Source organism: Cervus elaphus, chromosome 12 (assembly GCF_910594005.1).
Source record: "Cervus elaphus chromosome 12, mCerEla1.1, whole genome shotgun sequence".
NCBI classification, from domain to species: domain Eukaryota; kingdom Metazoa; phylum Chordata; class Mammalia; order Artiodactyla; family Cervidae; genus Cervus; species Cervus elaphus.
In genome coordinates, this window is record NC_057826.1 from 71,599,764 (window position 1) to 71,614,514 (window position 14,751).

The 14,751-nt window shown below is 42.3% G+C and overlaps 1 protein-coding gene across 13 annotated transcripts in view; it reads left to right on the top strand.

The window, feature by feature from the left end:
* RYR3 (ryanodine receptor 3) overlaps positions 1-14,751 on the top strand; it is a 548,224-nt gene that overhangs the window by 408,034 nt on the left and 125,439 nt on the right. For 10 of the 13 annotated variants that reach the window (XM_043919301.1, XM_043919310.1, XM_043919307.1 and 7 more), the window contains exons 43-45: positions 756-891; positions 10,967-11,147; positions 12,348-12,459. In XM_043919301.1, coding sequence (XP_043775236.1) covers positions 756-891; positions 10,967-11,147; positions 12,348-12,459 — 429 coding nt within the window. The remainder of the gene's footprint in view (positions 1-755; positions 892-10,966; positions 11,148-12,347; positions 12,460-14,751) is intronic. The other 3 variants (XM_043919302.1, XM_043919314.1, XM_043919313.1) reach the window with 1 other exon arrangement.

A 14,751-nucleotide genomic window follows, 5' to 3' on the forward strand; every position in this document is an offset into this window, starting at 1 on the left:
TTCCTGGCCTCTGCCTCTGAGGGGACAGAGTTTAGTCAGACTTGGCTATTCATCCATTTAAATGGCCATAAATATCTCAGTTTTCATTTAGGTGATCTGATGATAACTGACACCTGTGTTTAAAATTAGGTAATGATTCTCTCATGATAAGACGGTGCCCCAGGGGGCCGTGGTCAGCACCCACCCTCAGCCACATTCACCTGTTCCCATGGTAACTGCTCATCAGGGACCCTGAGCCTCCCTGGGAAGGGAGACCAGGAGGCAGGGAGAGTGAAGAGAGGGTACCCAGGGAAGTCTGCAGAGGAGGAGGAGGGCCCACCAGTCACCCAGTGACTGAACATTTTGGTTTTGAAATCCCATGGTCAAACGAACAGGGCCAGCCTGCATCCACCATTGTCTCCCCCGTGGGACCTTAATTAGGCCTACTTTTAAATGCCATGTCCCTCTTGCCAGAACTTTTAAATGGCATGTCCCTCTTGCCAGAACCGGGAAATCATAGCATATGGCTTATATCTACATAGTGGTGATCATCAGCCTTGTCAATTGCTTGGAAACAAAAATGAGTAAAAGGTTCCAATTTCAAATCTGCTAAATTATTTACTTGGAAAGTAGTGGGCTGTCTCCAGCTTCTAGAGAAATGAAAGCCCTTCAGTTCCCAGAATTGTGCATGCCTTACCAGCTATATAAAAAAACTTACATAAAAAAAAAAAACAAAAAAAAAACCTGGGCACTTAACTTTGTTTTGTTCTTGGCAGGTGGTGACCTACTTGGCAGGCTGTGGCCTGCAGAGCTGCCCCATGCTTCTAGCCAAAGGATACCCTGATGTCGGCTGGAACCCCATTGAAGGGGAGCGCTACTTGTCCTTCCTGAGGTTTGCCGTCTTCGTGAACAGTGAGTCTCAGTTTTCCATGCCTTTCAGACCTAGGATGGCACAATCGCAGTGCGTACTAGGGAAAGGAAATTCTTTGCACTGCTTCCTATCCATAAACATGATAGATTGTATAGGTAGGTGGCAACTGAGAGAAAAACCTCTGGGACAATCAGGCTAGACAAGGATCAAGAGTGGAATCCAGTGGAGAGAGTCCTGAATGCTAGGACCAGAGCCTACAAGGAGCTCACTACATCAGCCTGGGCTTGTCACCTCTTCATACCTCTTCTTCTAAAAGAGGGCGCTTGTTAATATCTTGATCTCACTTGTTTCCCAGAATTAAATGCAAGTGTGTCTCTAGATTCTTAGAGTTTTGGGTGAATGGTTGGATGGATGGGTGGATGATTGGATGGATGGATGAATGAATAAAAACATGGAAGAGCTGATAGCTGTTAAAGGTAACTAAACTCCCAGTAGGGGAAAAAAAAAAAGAATTGCTATAGAAGCACTAAATATTCTTCTTCTTAATGCAAATCACCTCTCACTTATAGGGAATTCCAAGTTGACACAAATTCTGCATTTCCACTAGCTTAATATACTGAATATTGCATAAAATGAGTAGTTTCTTAAAATTGCACCTTGTCTCCAAAATTTTGTCATGATATTAATACTGGCTTACTTGCATTTACATTATAGTTACAATCTTTCTCCCTTTTCCCATTTTGGAGTTTCTGGCTAACAAACCTAGCTGGGCTAGTTAAGTGACTGCAGAGAGGGATTTCAGTTAATAAGCAGTCATGCTGATTGTTCTATGAGAATTCACCTAAAAATGTATTGGTATTACGTGATCATTATCTTGCCATGTGCTCTTCTTGTCTCCTCCTCCCCAACCCCCTGCTTATTTTCCTACATCATAATGTACGCTGTTCTTAATATTTGAATGGTTTCCGGTGTCCCGGTTTTTTCCCTTTCTTGACTTGGTCACAGACCTTGAGATGTTTGTCTTTTGTTCTCCTAGGACTCGTCCAGCCAAGTTTTCAGGGATTTGGGTTTTCTGCTTCTCTCTGCGTCTTCCATACCTACTATCTGTTCACCATCAGCATTGCTAAATTCCCATTTTCTTCCTCTGCAGCCAGTTTCAGAGTATCCTCTGATAGCCTATTTTATTTCTAGTACAGATGATTGCATATCCTGAATTAATGCAGAGTTATTGACTGATGGGACTTAGCAGCAGCAGCAGCCTTGTGGTAATAATGAAGCTTCCCTTGTAGCTCAGATGGTAAAGCGTCTGCCTACAATGCAGGAGACCTGGGTTTAATCCCTGGGTCGGGAAAAACAACTGGAGAAGGAAATGGCAACCCACTCCAGTACTCTTACCTGGAAAATCCCATGGACAGAGGGGCCCGGTAGGCTACAGTTCGTGGGGTCGCAAAGAGTCGGACACGACTGAGGGACTTCGCTTCACTTCACTTCATTTTGGTAATAAAGGGAATTTTGTGTAGATTTTAAAGATTCAGATAGTCCATCAAATTCTATAAATAGACTGTATGACACATACCAGATCCAGGAAAAACCCATTTATTCATCTTAGCCAACTTCACTGGAAGATCAAGGGTTTTATGAGTCAGTTAGTGGGACTGTCTACTTGGGTTATGAAGGTTGAGGAATCCACTGGCTGTTTTCTTACCCAGATGGCCGAATTCCAACACTTGCTTTTGCTTATGTGGTACAACCATATTCAACTAAACTCTGAATCAATGCTCGGTCCACCCTCTTTGTTTTCAGATTGTTTTATGCCTTTTTAATACACTCTACAGTACAATTTCATAATGCAATAAACTGCAAATCTATTAGACCATCAGTAGAACGATATGTGCACTTTAACGTGAAGGTCACACTTGGTTTTGGCAAAGGTTATTGGCTTCTACTTTGAAGGAACTGACAGTCTAGTCAGGGGAACAGACATGGACAGAGGTCACTATAATAAGGAGTGGAGTAAGGTAGGGACAGAGTGTTAGCGGGTTTTATGAGGGCATACCCACATCCTGTTGAGATCAGAAAAGGCCTCTTGGGGAGGTAATGTTAGAGATGAGCTTTGAAGGGTCGGATTTCCAGGTGCTGAGGTGCAGGAGAGGAGCCAGTTGAACAGTGGCCTGAGGGCTAAAGCACATGTGCTCAGAAAACACAGTGATCAGCTGGTCTGCAGGGTGGATGCGTGGATGACAGTGCTAAGAGACAGGTGTAAAAGGTAGGCAGGCAGCTCTGATGGGGAGAATTTAAATGCCATACTGAAGAGTTTAGTCTTGATTCAGTGTGCAGAGAACTGGGGAACCTTTTCACCAGAAGAAAGACTGGCAATCACCAGGAACTTCTGTGCCCAGGTTAGGATAATGAGTTTCTGAATTGTAATGGTGGTGATGGGAATGGGATAGAGGAGATCTATTTGAAATAAGTAATAGAGACTGAATTTATCAGACCTGCTGGTGGTGGTGATTATAATGTCTGAGTCCTGGGTATGTGGACATAAGGAAAAAAAAAAACAGGTCACTTTAGAGCTTAGAGATTTAAGGGTAGGGAGAAAAGAAATAAGGATGGTCAGAAGGACAGAATGGTTTGAGATGGAGGGTCATGAACTTGTGTAGTTTGGGGAATGATTTTGCAGTGTGTGACCCCCCAGATGGAGATGCCCCAAATTGAGGCTATAGAATAGAGATCAGTCAGGAAACATATTGGGACCAAGTGGACTTGAGGGTCACCTGCAGTTGAAATGGTCCAGGGGAGAACATAGAAGAGAGAGGGATTCATATGAACAAACTTATTCATTTAATATAACAACCCAGTGAGTTAGATATAGTTATCATCATCATTTTATGGATAAACACCCTGATGCTTAAAGCCATTAATAAGTACCTTTGCCAGAATCACACAGCTAGTAGACTTTCGTGAGGATTTGAACCAGAACAGTTTGGCTCCAGAGGCCAAACTTTACTCAAACCATTATATAGCATTGCCTTGTAAACACTGTCTCCCTAATGAACAAGGAGAAACAGCACTTTCTCCTTTGAGCTGATCAAAAATTGTGGAATTGTTTAATTTCTGTTTGGTGCTAGTGTTTAAAAAAAATTTTTTTTAAGCCAAATCAAAAGCTCTTGCTATATCAAAATAATAGAATTAGAAAATTATTTTCTAATGTTATTTTACTAGTTTCTATTAATGTTGGTGTTAAATCTTCTTAAACAAGATTTGTCTTTAAGAGAACTTCTTAAAGCATATGATTTTCTCCACTTTATTTTCACTAGCTTGCTGGGAAACCTTGGGTAGTGTTTAACTCTAGGAGGACAAACGTTGAGAAGTTTCTATTAACCCAGCAGTTGCAAACTTTATAGCCTGTCTAGACACAGAGGTGTCTGAGTGTGTGATTAATCCCTTCCTAAGGTAGATACCAAGTAGGAAAAGATTCCTTACAGATCCACAAGAGGAAGGGGAAAGTTGGGAATTCCCTGGCAGCCCAGTGGTTGGGACTTGGTGCCTTCATTGTTGAGGATCCAGGAGCAGTCCTTGGTCAGGAAACTAAGATCCCACAGACCATGGGGCACAGTCCAAAAAAAAAGAAGAAAAAGAAGGGGAGAAGTCAATCTGTGCTTCCTTAGAGTCCTTGGAGTGTCTCAGTGTATCTTCCTCAGGCTGCAGACTTATCTGAAGAACACAGTGTGTCCAGCTTTACTGAATCTGTCTCCCTAGGCAGCTTGATCATAACTTGGACATCCATCATGTGACATGTGAAGAGTACATGAGGGGCTATGAGAAGTGACAGGAGATGTGCACAAGATGTTCTGCCCTGAAGTCATTTAAAGTCCAAGCAGCACACAGAGCAAACCAAAGTAAAATGATCAAAAACATCATATACATGCTAAAAACTCAGCTACACTCACCTACATAGGGACACATGTGACTGTTGGCAGGCCAAAAACGATGGTGCTTATTGGAATCTTGGAATATAAGAATGCCTGGGGAAGAAGGCAGATTGTTGAACAGGCAGGATGTTGTTGAACAACATCCTAAAGAAAGAAATGGACCTCGTTTGACAGAGTAATCAGGGGAGAACATACTGAGAGGCGTTGAGCTGGGAGCCGGAAACCTTTTAGGGTATGACATTTATATCTCAGTAATGCTGAAAAAAGGTCTTTTAGGATCAAGAATACAAATTTAGCATGTTAGATATGAAGGGCATAGTAGGTACAGATGCTTAAAAGAATCATCTGTTCTGTATTCATGTTTTTAGAGTCAGAAAAAATGTAATAACCATTCTTCATTGTGATTGGTATTGATGACTGGGGGTGGTTAAGATTAAAATGTCTTAAGATTTTGTTCTTGTTGTCAAATTTATAATCCTAGGAAGTGGACAGCCTCAGTTCTTGCAAACAACGGCTGATAATTGCGTTGGTAATGCAGTGATGGATAATCACCCTCAGCATTCCATTTGATTCGTTCAAGCCACTAAGTGATATTAACAAGAGGCTTGAGCATACAGGGTTAGATCATTCAGACATGGACCGTGTTCTCATTAAATACACAGTCTAGTATGAAAAATACAGATACCAAAACATTCATTAATTACACTTGTGTACAATGCTTTAAGAAAGAAGATGGGGTGTTTGAGAGGATTAGATCCTCTGGAACTTTCAAGTTTAAGCTGATCCTCAGGGGCAAAATGGAGTTGCATAGGTCAAGGTTTTATGTCAAAGGAATGGAAAGGAAGAGAGCATTCCAGGCAGAAGAACTTAAAATAGGGATTGTGGTTAGAATACAGACAGTAAGAAAAGCAATGGGCAGTCATTACATTCTCATTAATCATTCCTGTGATGAGAATGACTGCTTAGGATTAAAATGGGGAGAATCATTCCATTTCCATCTAACTTCTCAGGAACATTGAAAACAAGGTAGTAATACGAAGGCAGTGTTGAGAGACTTTGAAGAGAAGCTCTGTGAACATGCACAGTTATTAAGCTTATTATTCATTTGGAACTCCAGCAAAAACACTGTTGTAAGCCCTTGGGCAAAACTAGTTTACCTCAGATCTCTCTCTCCCTTGAAAAATGCCCTCAAGATCAAGTATTCCCCTTCCCTCCTGGGGATTTGGTTGGCAGCCCAGCTTACTGAGCTACAGGTAATTAGAAGAGACTGTTCTCTTCTCTTCTAATTAGACCAACCTTTCTACCTTGCGAAACCTTGAGAAATCCTTTTCCTTGGTCCCCTCTCCAATTAGCATCAATGGTTGCACTTCAGTTCCTTCCTCTTGCAGAGTGCTCTCTGCATCCCCCACGGATGACCAATATCCAGTGATCAAGCTTTAGCTTCCTGGGTCCATTGTGCCAACCAACCTAATTAGCTTAGATCTGGCATCTGGTCCCATCACTTCATGGCAAATAGATGAGAAAATAATGGAAACAGTGAGAGACTTTATTTTGGGGGGCTCCAAAATCACTGCAGACGGTGACTGAAGCCATGAAATTAAAAGACGCTTCCTCCTTGGAAGAAAAGCTATGACCAACCTAGATAGCATATGAAGAAGCAGAGACATTACTTTGCCAATGAAAGTCCATCTAGTCTAAGCTATGGTTTTTCCAGTAGTCATTTATGGTTATGAGAGTTGGTCTATAAGAAAAGCCGAGCACTGAAGAATTGATGCTTTTGAAGTGTGGTGTTGGAGAATACTCTTGAGAGTCCCTTGGACTTCAAGGAGATCCAACCAGTCCATCCTAAAGGAGATCAATCCTGGGTGTTCATTGGAAGGACTGATGCTGAAGCTGAAACTCCAATACTTTGGCTACATGATGTGAAGAACTGACTTATCGAAAAAGACCCTGATGCTGGGAAAGATTGAAGGCGGAAGGAGAAGTGGATGACAGAGAATGAGATGGTTGGATGGCATCACTGACTTGATGGGCATGAGTTTGAGTAAGCTCCTGAAGTTGCTGATGGACAGGGAAGCCTGGTGTGCTGCAGTCCATGGGGTCGCAGAGTCAGACACAACTGAGCAACTGAACTGAACTGAAGACATAAGATTCAGATAAAATAAGGCTATCTTGGCAAATGAATTTCAATAGCAAACTCAATACAGAACTCACAGTCTTAATTCTTCAAATCCTTTTGGACATTGTGGTCCACGTTCCATCAAACTTCATGACACTGATCACTTTGGAAAGAACAAAGTTAATTTCAGCATACTGGTTAAGACAAGGGTTGACCCATAAGTGTTTCCATTCTGAGAACTGAAAGAATCTGAGCATGGTGTTTAAATAAGCTTGACTAATAGGGTTGAGTTTTTTCCTCCATTTTTGACACTTAAAATGTCAAAGTTTTAGCTTCATTTTTCTTGTAATAGGAAATGACAACTGGGAGTGTGGATATATGTGCTACCTGATAGGTGTTGAGGGTCAACAATATTTGAAAGTAGTCAACTGTGAGTTACATCTGTAACTAAAAATACTTGCTTTCAGATATACTGATTCTCCTAGTGCTTTTCTTTAGGTATCCCTCTGTGAATAAATTCTATCATGTATAAATGCTAGGCTCACCTCATGGAAAACATGTCCTTAGAACTAACATCACTTCTTTATCTGAACTTCTCTGTAAACAGTACAATGTCAACCTCCCCTTGGGTTCCTTTCATTCCTGATTCATTATACCCTATCATTATTATGATTATTTTACCCTGTTAGCATCTCCTTAGAATTTTCTTCACATGGATTCTGGTTTAGTTAAAGACAAATTCTGTTTTGATACTATATTAGATGGAACTTGAAGAAAAACTTCTTTACAAAAAAATTTAGTCTCTTCTTGAAGGATTGAGTTATAAAATAATGAATGCATGCTGATGGACTGTATAAATTCAGTTTAATGAAATTCTATTCTGAATCTAATTACACAGTTCTAAAACTTATATTGGTGTATACTTAACAATCTTGAATTTTACCTGTGGCATAGAAGGTCAAGTGATAAAAGAGGATGTCAGCAGGCCACGCTTAGACCAGGAATACTGGTAGACTGTCCAGGGCTGTGAGACACAGCAGTGTGTTCACTGTGAGTTTGAGTGGGCACAGGTTAATTTTAAGTATTTGGAAGCAAGCTCAGCCCTTTTAATGCTGTGGACATGATGGAAGAAATCTCTGCACATGGGTAAGACTAATAGACTCACCCTAAAACTAGAAATATCAATATCCTCAGATATGCAGATGACACCATCCTTATGGCAGAAAGTGAAGAAGAACTAAAGAGCCTCTTGATGAAAGTGAAAGAGGAGAGTGAAAAAGTTGACTTAAAGTTCAACATTCAGAAAACTAAGATCATGGCATCCGGTCCCATCACTTCATGGCATCCGGTCCCATCACTTCATGGCATCCGGTCCCATCACTTCATGGCAAATGGATGGGGAAACAGTGGAAACAGTGGCCGACTTTATTTTTCTGGGCTCCAGAATCACTGCAGATGGTGACTGCAGCCATGAAATTAAAAGATGCTTACTCCTTGGAAGGAAAGTTATGACCAACCTAGACAGCATACTAAAAAGCAGAGACATTACTTTGCCAACAAAGGTCCCTATGGTCAAGGCTATGGTTTTTCCAGTGGTCATGTATGGATGTGAGATTTGGACTATAAAGAAAGCTGAGCACCAAAGAATTGATGTTTTTTAACTTTGGTGTTGGGGAGAAGACTTTTGAGAGTTCCTTGGACTGCAAGGAGATCCAGCCAGTTCATCCTAAAGGAGATCAGTCCTGGGTGTTCATTGGAAGGACTGATGTTAAAACTGAAGCTCCGATACTTTGGCCACCTGGTGTGAAGAGCTGACTCATTTGAAAAGACCCTGATGCTGGGAAAGATTGAGGGCAGGAGGAGAAGGGGACAACTGACAATGAGATGGTTGGATGGCATCACCGACTCGATGGATATGGGTTTGGGTGAACTCTGGGAGTTGGTGATGGACAGAGAGGCCTGGTGAGCTGCGGTTCATGGGGTCGCGGAGAGTTGGACACGACTGAGTGACTGAACTGGAAACTAGAAGAGGCACGAGTGTCTCAACAGGACACATGAGACTCAGTGAGCTGGTGCAGTGTGCCTGCTCACACAGGAATTTGCTAAAAATCTGGAGGAGAAGCCAGGTTTTATGGGTTCCCATTCAAATGGACCACTTTAAGTTGATTCATAAAAATGTTCATTACGCAGAACTTAAACTCTTGTGATAGTTTTAAAATACATCTATAAATTCTTCCTTGTACCTCCCTCCAAAAGACGGAGCCTACTTCTTCTGCCTTTGAGTGCGAACTAGATTCAGTGAACCACTTCTCATGAATAGGATATAGCAGAAGTGACAGTATGTGACAAGGTTGTGGAAGGTATTGCAGCTTCCTGACACTCTTTCTTGGATCCTTTGCTCTGTGGGAAGCCAGCTGGCGTGTCATGAGAACACTCAGGCAGCCCTTGAAGAGGTCTCATGGTGAGAAGCTGAGGTCTCCTGCTCACAGCCATGTGAGTGAGCATGGAAGCTGATACTCCACATCCAGTCAAGCCTTCAGAAGACGGAGGCCCTGACTGACATTTTTACTGCAGCCTCATGGGAGATCCCAAGTCAGGGCTTAGTCACTCCCAAATTCCTGAACTACAAAAACTATGAGATAATAGTTAGTCTTCAATCTGTTAAGATTGAAGATAATTTTTAATACAAGGATAAGTAATTATTACAACAGTGTATCAAGATGCAACTTCTATTATAGAACTGAATCCTCCAATAATATCTAGTAATTTTATAAAAATATTTTTCTTCAGGTTTCATCCCGTACACAGTGTCAAAAAGCCTTGTCTTTGAGATTTGGCCCAGGGGTGAATTCTCAGACCAAATTAAGGTTTTGCGTGAGACTCTGAGACGGAAAGTGTGTCCCGTGAAATTGTTTCAACAAGCTGTAAAACTGCTTTTTGTTTGTTTGTTTGTTTTTGTAAAACTACTTTTGATTATAAAACTGACTGAGAAGCATTGGTGATCCCTGTCCACATGTGACAGTTCACTGCTTAATCACTTCTTTGGGAAGTGATACCCTGTCTTAGTCATCTACGGTTTCTTCCAAAGAGAAATACCAGCAAATACAGTCATCAAATCTTTAGCTCCCCACAGAGGTATTCTAAGAATAACCAAGACAACTTTACCAAGTAGATTCTTACCCAGATAGATGATTTCAGAAGTGCCCTGAGGTCCATCTCCAAGAGTTTCCCTGGTGGCCCAGACAGTTAAGAATCTGCCTGCAACGTGGGAGACTTGGGTTGGATCCCTGGTTTGGGAAGATCCCCTGGAGAAGGAAATGGCAACCCACTCCAGTATTCTTGCCTGGAAAATCCCCTGATACAGAGGAATCTGGCAGGCTACAGGCCATGGGGTCGCAAAGAGTCAGACATGACTGAGCAGCTAACACTGTCATCCCCAAGAGAGACATACCCCAGAGAGAACAACTGAGGCATGTCACCTCCCCAGATGCTAACTGAAACACACCAGCTTGAGTTACCCTATTACCTCATCTCGAGGAAGCAAGGAAATACCTATTAAGCACCCTAAGGGAGTTAATAAAGATATAAAGGTCTTTTGTTCTCTAAATCACTGGTGAATTAATCAGTAATCCATGGTAGATGCAGTAGTGTATTTCTTGCCCTCTGAGGACCTAAATATAGTGAAATAATGTGAACAGCATAAAATCCTGAACTGAGAAACAAGACTCTTGTTCTAATACTATTTAATTGTAATACTTCAGATAAATAGATTCTGACCTAATTTATCAAAGCTTTCTCTGTATCAGTATTACCTACTAATCTTAAGAGGATGTGACAAGCTAAATCAAATACTGTTCTTCCAACCTTATCAATTAGAAATCAATTCTGGGCAACCTCACCAGCAGTCCAGTGGTTAGGACTCCATGCTTTCACTGCAGGGAACACAGGTTCAATTTCTGGTCGGGAAACTAAGGTCCTGTAAGTCACATGGCATGACCAAAAAAATGACATCCGTTCTGAGGTTGTCCTCTCCAGTGAGATGGTAATAATGCCTCTTTCCCTTAGGTGAAAGTGTGGAAGAAAATGCTAGTGTCGTGGTCAAGCTGCTCATCAGACGCCCCGAGTGCTTCGGCCCCGCCCTGCGGGGTGAAGGAGGAAACGGTCTGTTGGCGGCCATGCAAGGCGCCATTAAGATCTCTGAGAACCCAGCCCTCGACCTCCCCTCACAGGGCTACAAGAGGGAAGTGTAAGTGAATAGAATTGCCTTCCAGCCTCCCTATGGTTGGTGAGCTCCCCAATATTCTCAGTACATGCATGATAAAGCAAGTGTCAATAACCTCTCCCTGGTAGAAGAAGCACAGGCTCTTTACAGCTGTTGCTCAAACAGCTTAGATCACTTCGTGAGCTTGTTATCTTGACTCTCCCAGTAAGCCTCGTAATCAGTCTTATCTTCCCTGCCTTCCGTTTCCCCTGCTCCAATCAGGTCAGTTGGCAAATCGAGAAGTCGCAAGCTCAGGCCCCACCCCACCCCACCCCCATACCTCCCTATGGCATCCCCACCAGAGGAAACTGTATCTAGGCTGACAGGTCTGGACCAACAGGGTTCCAGTCACTGTCTAACTCCAGCCCGTCCCCTTCAGTATTTTGAACCCCAGTGTTTCGCCTCATATCTCTCATACTTTAAAAAGAAGGAGCAACCTCCACTTCCTCTTCTGAAAGTCTCTGATTTGATTCTTGAGGTAAAAAGAAAGTTGCATAATGTGAAAAATCACAGCTCTACTAATCTTGGAATTTAACAGTTAAAGATGTAGTTAGTACATCATCGGCCTTGTGACCTTCCTTTCACTATGTCTTGTGACCATTTCCCTCTTATCACAGCCTCTAGGTTAGACCCCAGAATCTAGAGAAGGGATATAACTCAGCAAAGCTTGGGATTTAACTCCATCCAGGGGCTTTATTATTTATTTATTTGTTTTTTGGTCATCATTTCTGGTAGATGAGCTGGTCGAGTCAGAACCGAAAACATAAACTATCCCAACTTCCTCATGTAATGTGAGAAAAACTGAGGCCCAGAGTCATATAGCTTCTTAGCATCACAGCCAGGGCCTGAACTTGGCCTTCCTGACTGCTGTCCAATGTGCTTTCCATGTCTACCTAGCAGGAAAATGATGGAATGGTTGGTAGACATTTTGGGGGTCACAGTGCTGCTCCATGAGTGTGTGTAGAGCACGATCCACTTATGTCAGTTAAGTTCATGGGAATATATTTGGGTCATTTGAGCTTGCTGAGTTAAACCAGCTCATTGACCTCTGGGGGGAGAGAAAGAGTCCAGTGGAAAGGATGCCTGATGCCCAGGGTGAGCAGAGAAAGCATTTCCATATTGTGTCTCGAACATGGTGCCACCTGCATGACTTCCTTACAGCTCCTTGTGTTGCTTCTGTCTCAGCAGCGCAGAGGACGATGAAGATGAAGAAGAGATTGTGCACATGGGCAATGCAATCATGTCATTTTATTCGGCTCTTATAGACCTGCTGGGCCGCTGTGCTCCTGAGATGCACGTAAGTGATGAGTTCCCAGAGAGCAGCTTTGAGGGACTTGAATCAGGAACGTGGTAGATTTCTTGAAGGTCATTTCTTCTTCTGTCCCTGGCATGTGTGAACGTGCCTTTCTCTCTGTTCCTTCTAGCCAAAATCAAAAGTGGTTTCTGCCTCTGGTACCTGATTCTACAGCTTTCTAAGGAATGACTCCTGGGAAAATCTCTGTGTTGTGTGATTTCTCTGTGACCCTAGTAAGGCATATCTGCTACATATTCTTGTTTCAGAAGCCTCCAAAAATTACATTTCCTTGCACCTCAGCCTGGTCACAATATGACCAACTTGATTTTGTGATTGTCTCTGTCTGGACACTCCACATGGAAAATCTTTTCTTGATGACCATGGTGTTAGGCATCAGGAAGGTAGTCATGATTCATGTTTGATTATTTCCCAGTGGTAAGCTTTATAGACATACTAGAAAAGATGATTCTATTTTTATGAGATGTCTTCTCAAACATTCAGTTTCAAACTGAATTGGTGTTTTCACCTTCCCTTTTTCATCTCTGCTGGGGGTGGAGCTGCATAGTGACCTTATTTCTCATAAAGTCTCACATTATTAAGTGAGAGAGGAAATACTTCTTATAGGAAAATAGAAGACATAGCTTCTTATATTTTAAAAATACTTGGTAACTGTTTAATAGAACTTTGTTCATTCAGGGCTCAGGTGTGCTCTCCACAGTGTTCGCTGCATTTGGATTATGCCAGTGTCTCCTAAAAGTATTTGCAATGCAGACTGGGGTGATATAAATAGTGTTTTCTGGTATTGATGAGGTTATATATTTGGTCACAGCCAAGATAACAGTGGGTATGTTGTATTTAATGCTAATGAAAAGATAGCATTGATTTAAGTAGTGGCTTTCAAATTTTTTTGACCAAAAAAATTATTTTGATCATAGTAAGAAATTTTGGGTTGGCTAACAAGATCATTTGGGTTTTTCTGTAACAAGCTTTTCCAAACAAACTTGTTGGGCAATTTAATGTAATTTACATTGCAACCTAGTATACATATGTTCCAGAAACAAAACTTATCCTTGCTATGGCTAATGCACTCTAATATTTTCTATTCTATTCTAATATATCTCATGCTTTTTAATGCTGGTGACAATCCACTAACTGATTTTACAGCCCACCAGTTGGTCAAGACCACAGTTTGAAAGACACTGCATTAAAGCATTCACTCTTATCTTTCTTCCTGTATGTCATGGTATTATCTACTTAACAATGTAGCCTGTTTGGAAATCCATCTACAAGTGTTTAGGGGAACTACTCCAGTATGGAAGAATCTAGGGTAAAAGTACTGCGTGCTTTTGTGACCCCATAAACTGTAGCCCACCAGGCTCCTCTGTCCATAAGATTTTCCAGGCAAGAATACTGGAGTGGGTTGCCATTTCCCTCTCCAAAAAAGTACTGTAGAGAAAAGAAAATCTAAATCTTCAAAGGGGAGGCTGATCAGAATTCTTAACTTGTAATAGTTTCTAGTTCCTACTGTGGAACTAGCACCTTACTCATCTTTCCATTTCTGTGCTGTTAAACAAATAAAGGAAAATGAAAGGGAACTAGGGAAATTCTCAGATGTCTTACTATCTTAGGGTGGGGGGTCAGTTCCCCTGATCACCTGTCATCTCTTCACAAAGCAGGTTACAGTTTGCCTGGTCTCAGGAAGACTGGCCACATGGGATAGCTAAACCCTCAGAGCCCCACCTGGGGGAGAGCTTCTCCCTTGCTTACTGCCCCTCAGATTCAACCTCATAAACGCACACACATACTTCTCCCATGGCCCTTCCTGTATGAGTAAGGGGAAGGGGTGATGCAGTCTTCACTCACAGCTGCCCCTGTGCTCATAGCTAGGGTCACACATAGGTGTTCCCCTGCCTCTGATCCTGCAAGCATGTGTCCCAGCATGTCAACCAACTACCTCCCAGGTAGGCTCAGTCCTGAGCTCATGACACTTACCTCGCCAGCTAAGAGCCTGTGCCCAGAAGCGTGCCTGCTGCCCCCACATCCAGGAGGATGTGGCTGTCTACATGCCCACCGTGGCTGTAAGAATCAGGTTATCCATCCCCAAACAACTCCCTTGAGATGCTGAAGTTCTCTCTGACATCATCTATACCCCTCTTGTTGCCCTATTCCCGGCATATATCAAACTTTTTTGGGAAACCAAAAAAACCTAAGTCATGTCTACATTTAGCAGAATTCCAGGGTCTGGAATCATGGCCACATGGTCACCACTCTTGCCATGGCCGCCGAGAGCTCCCA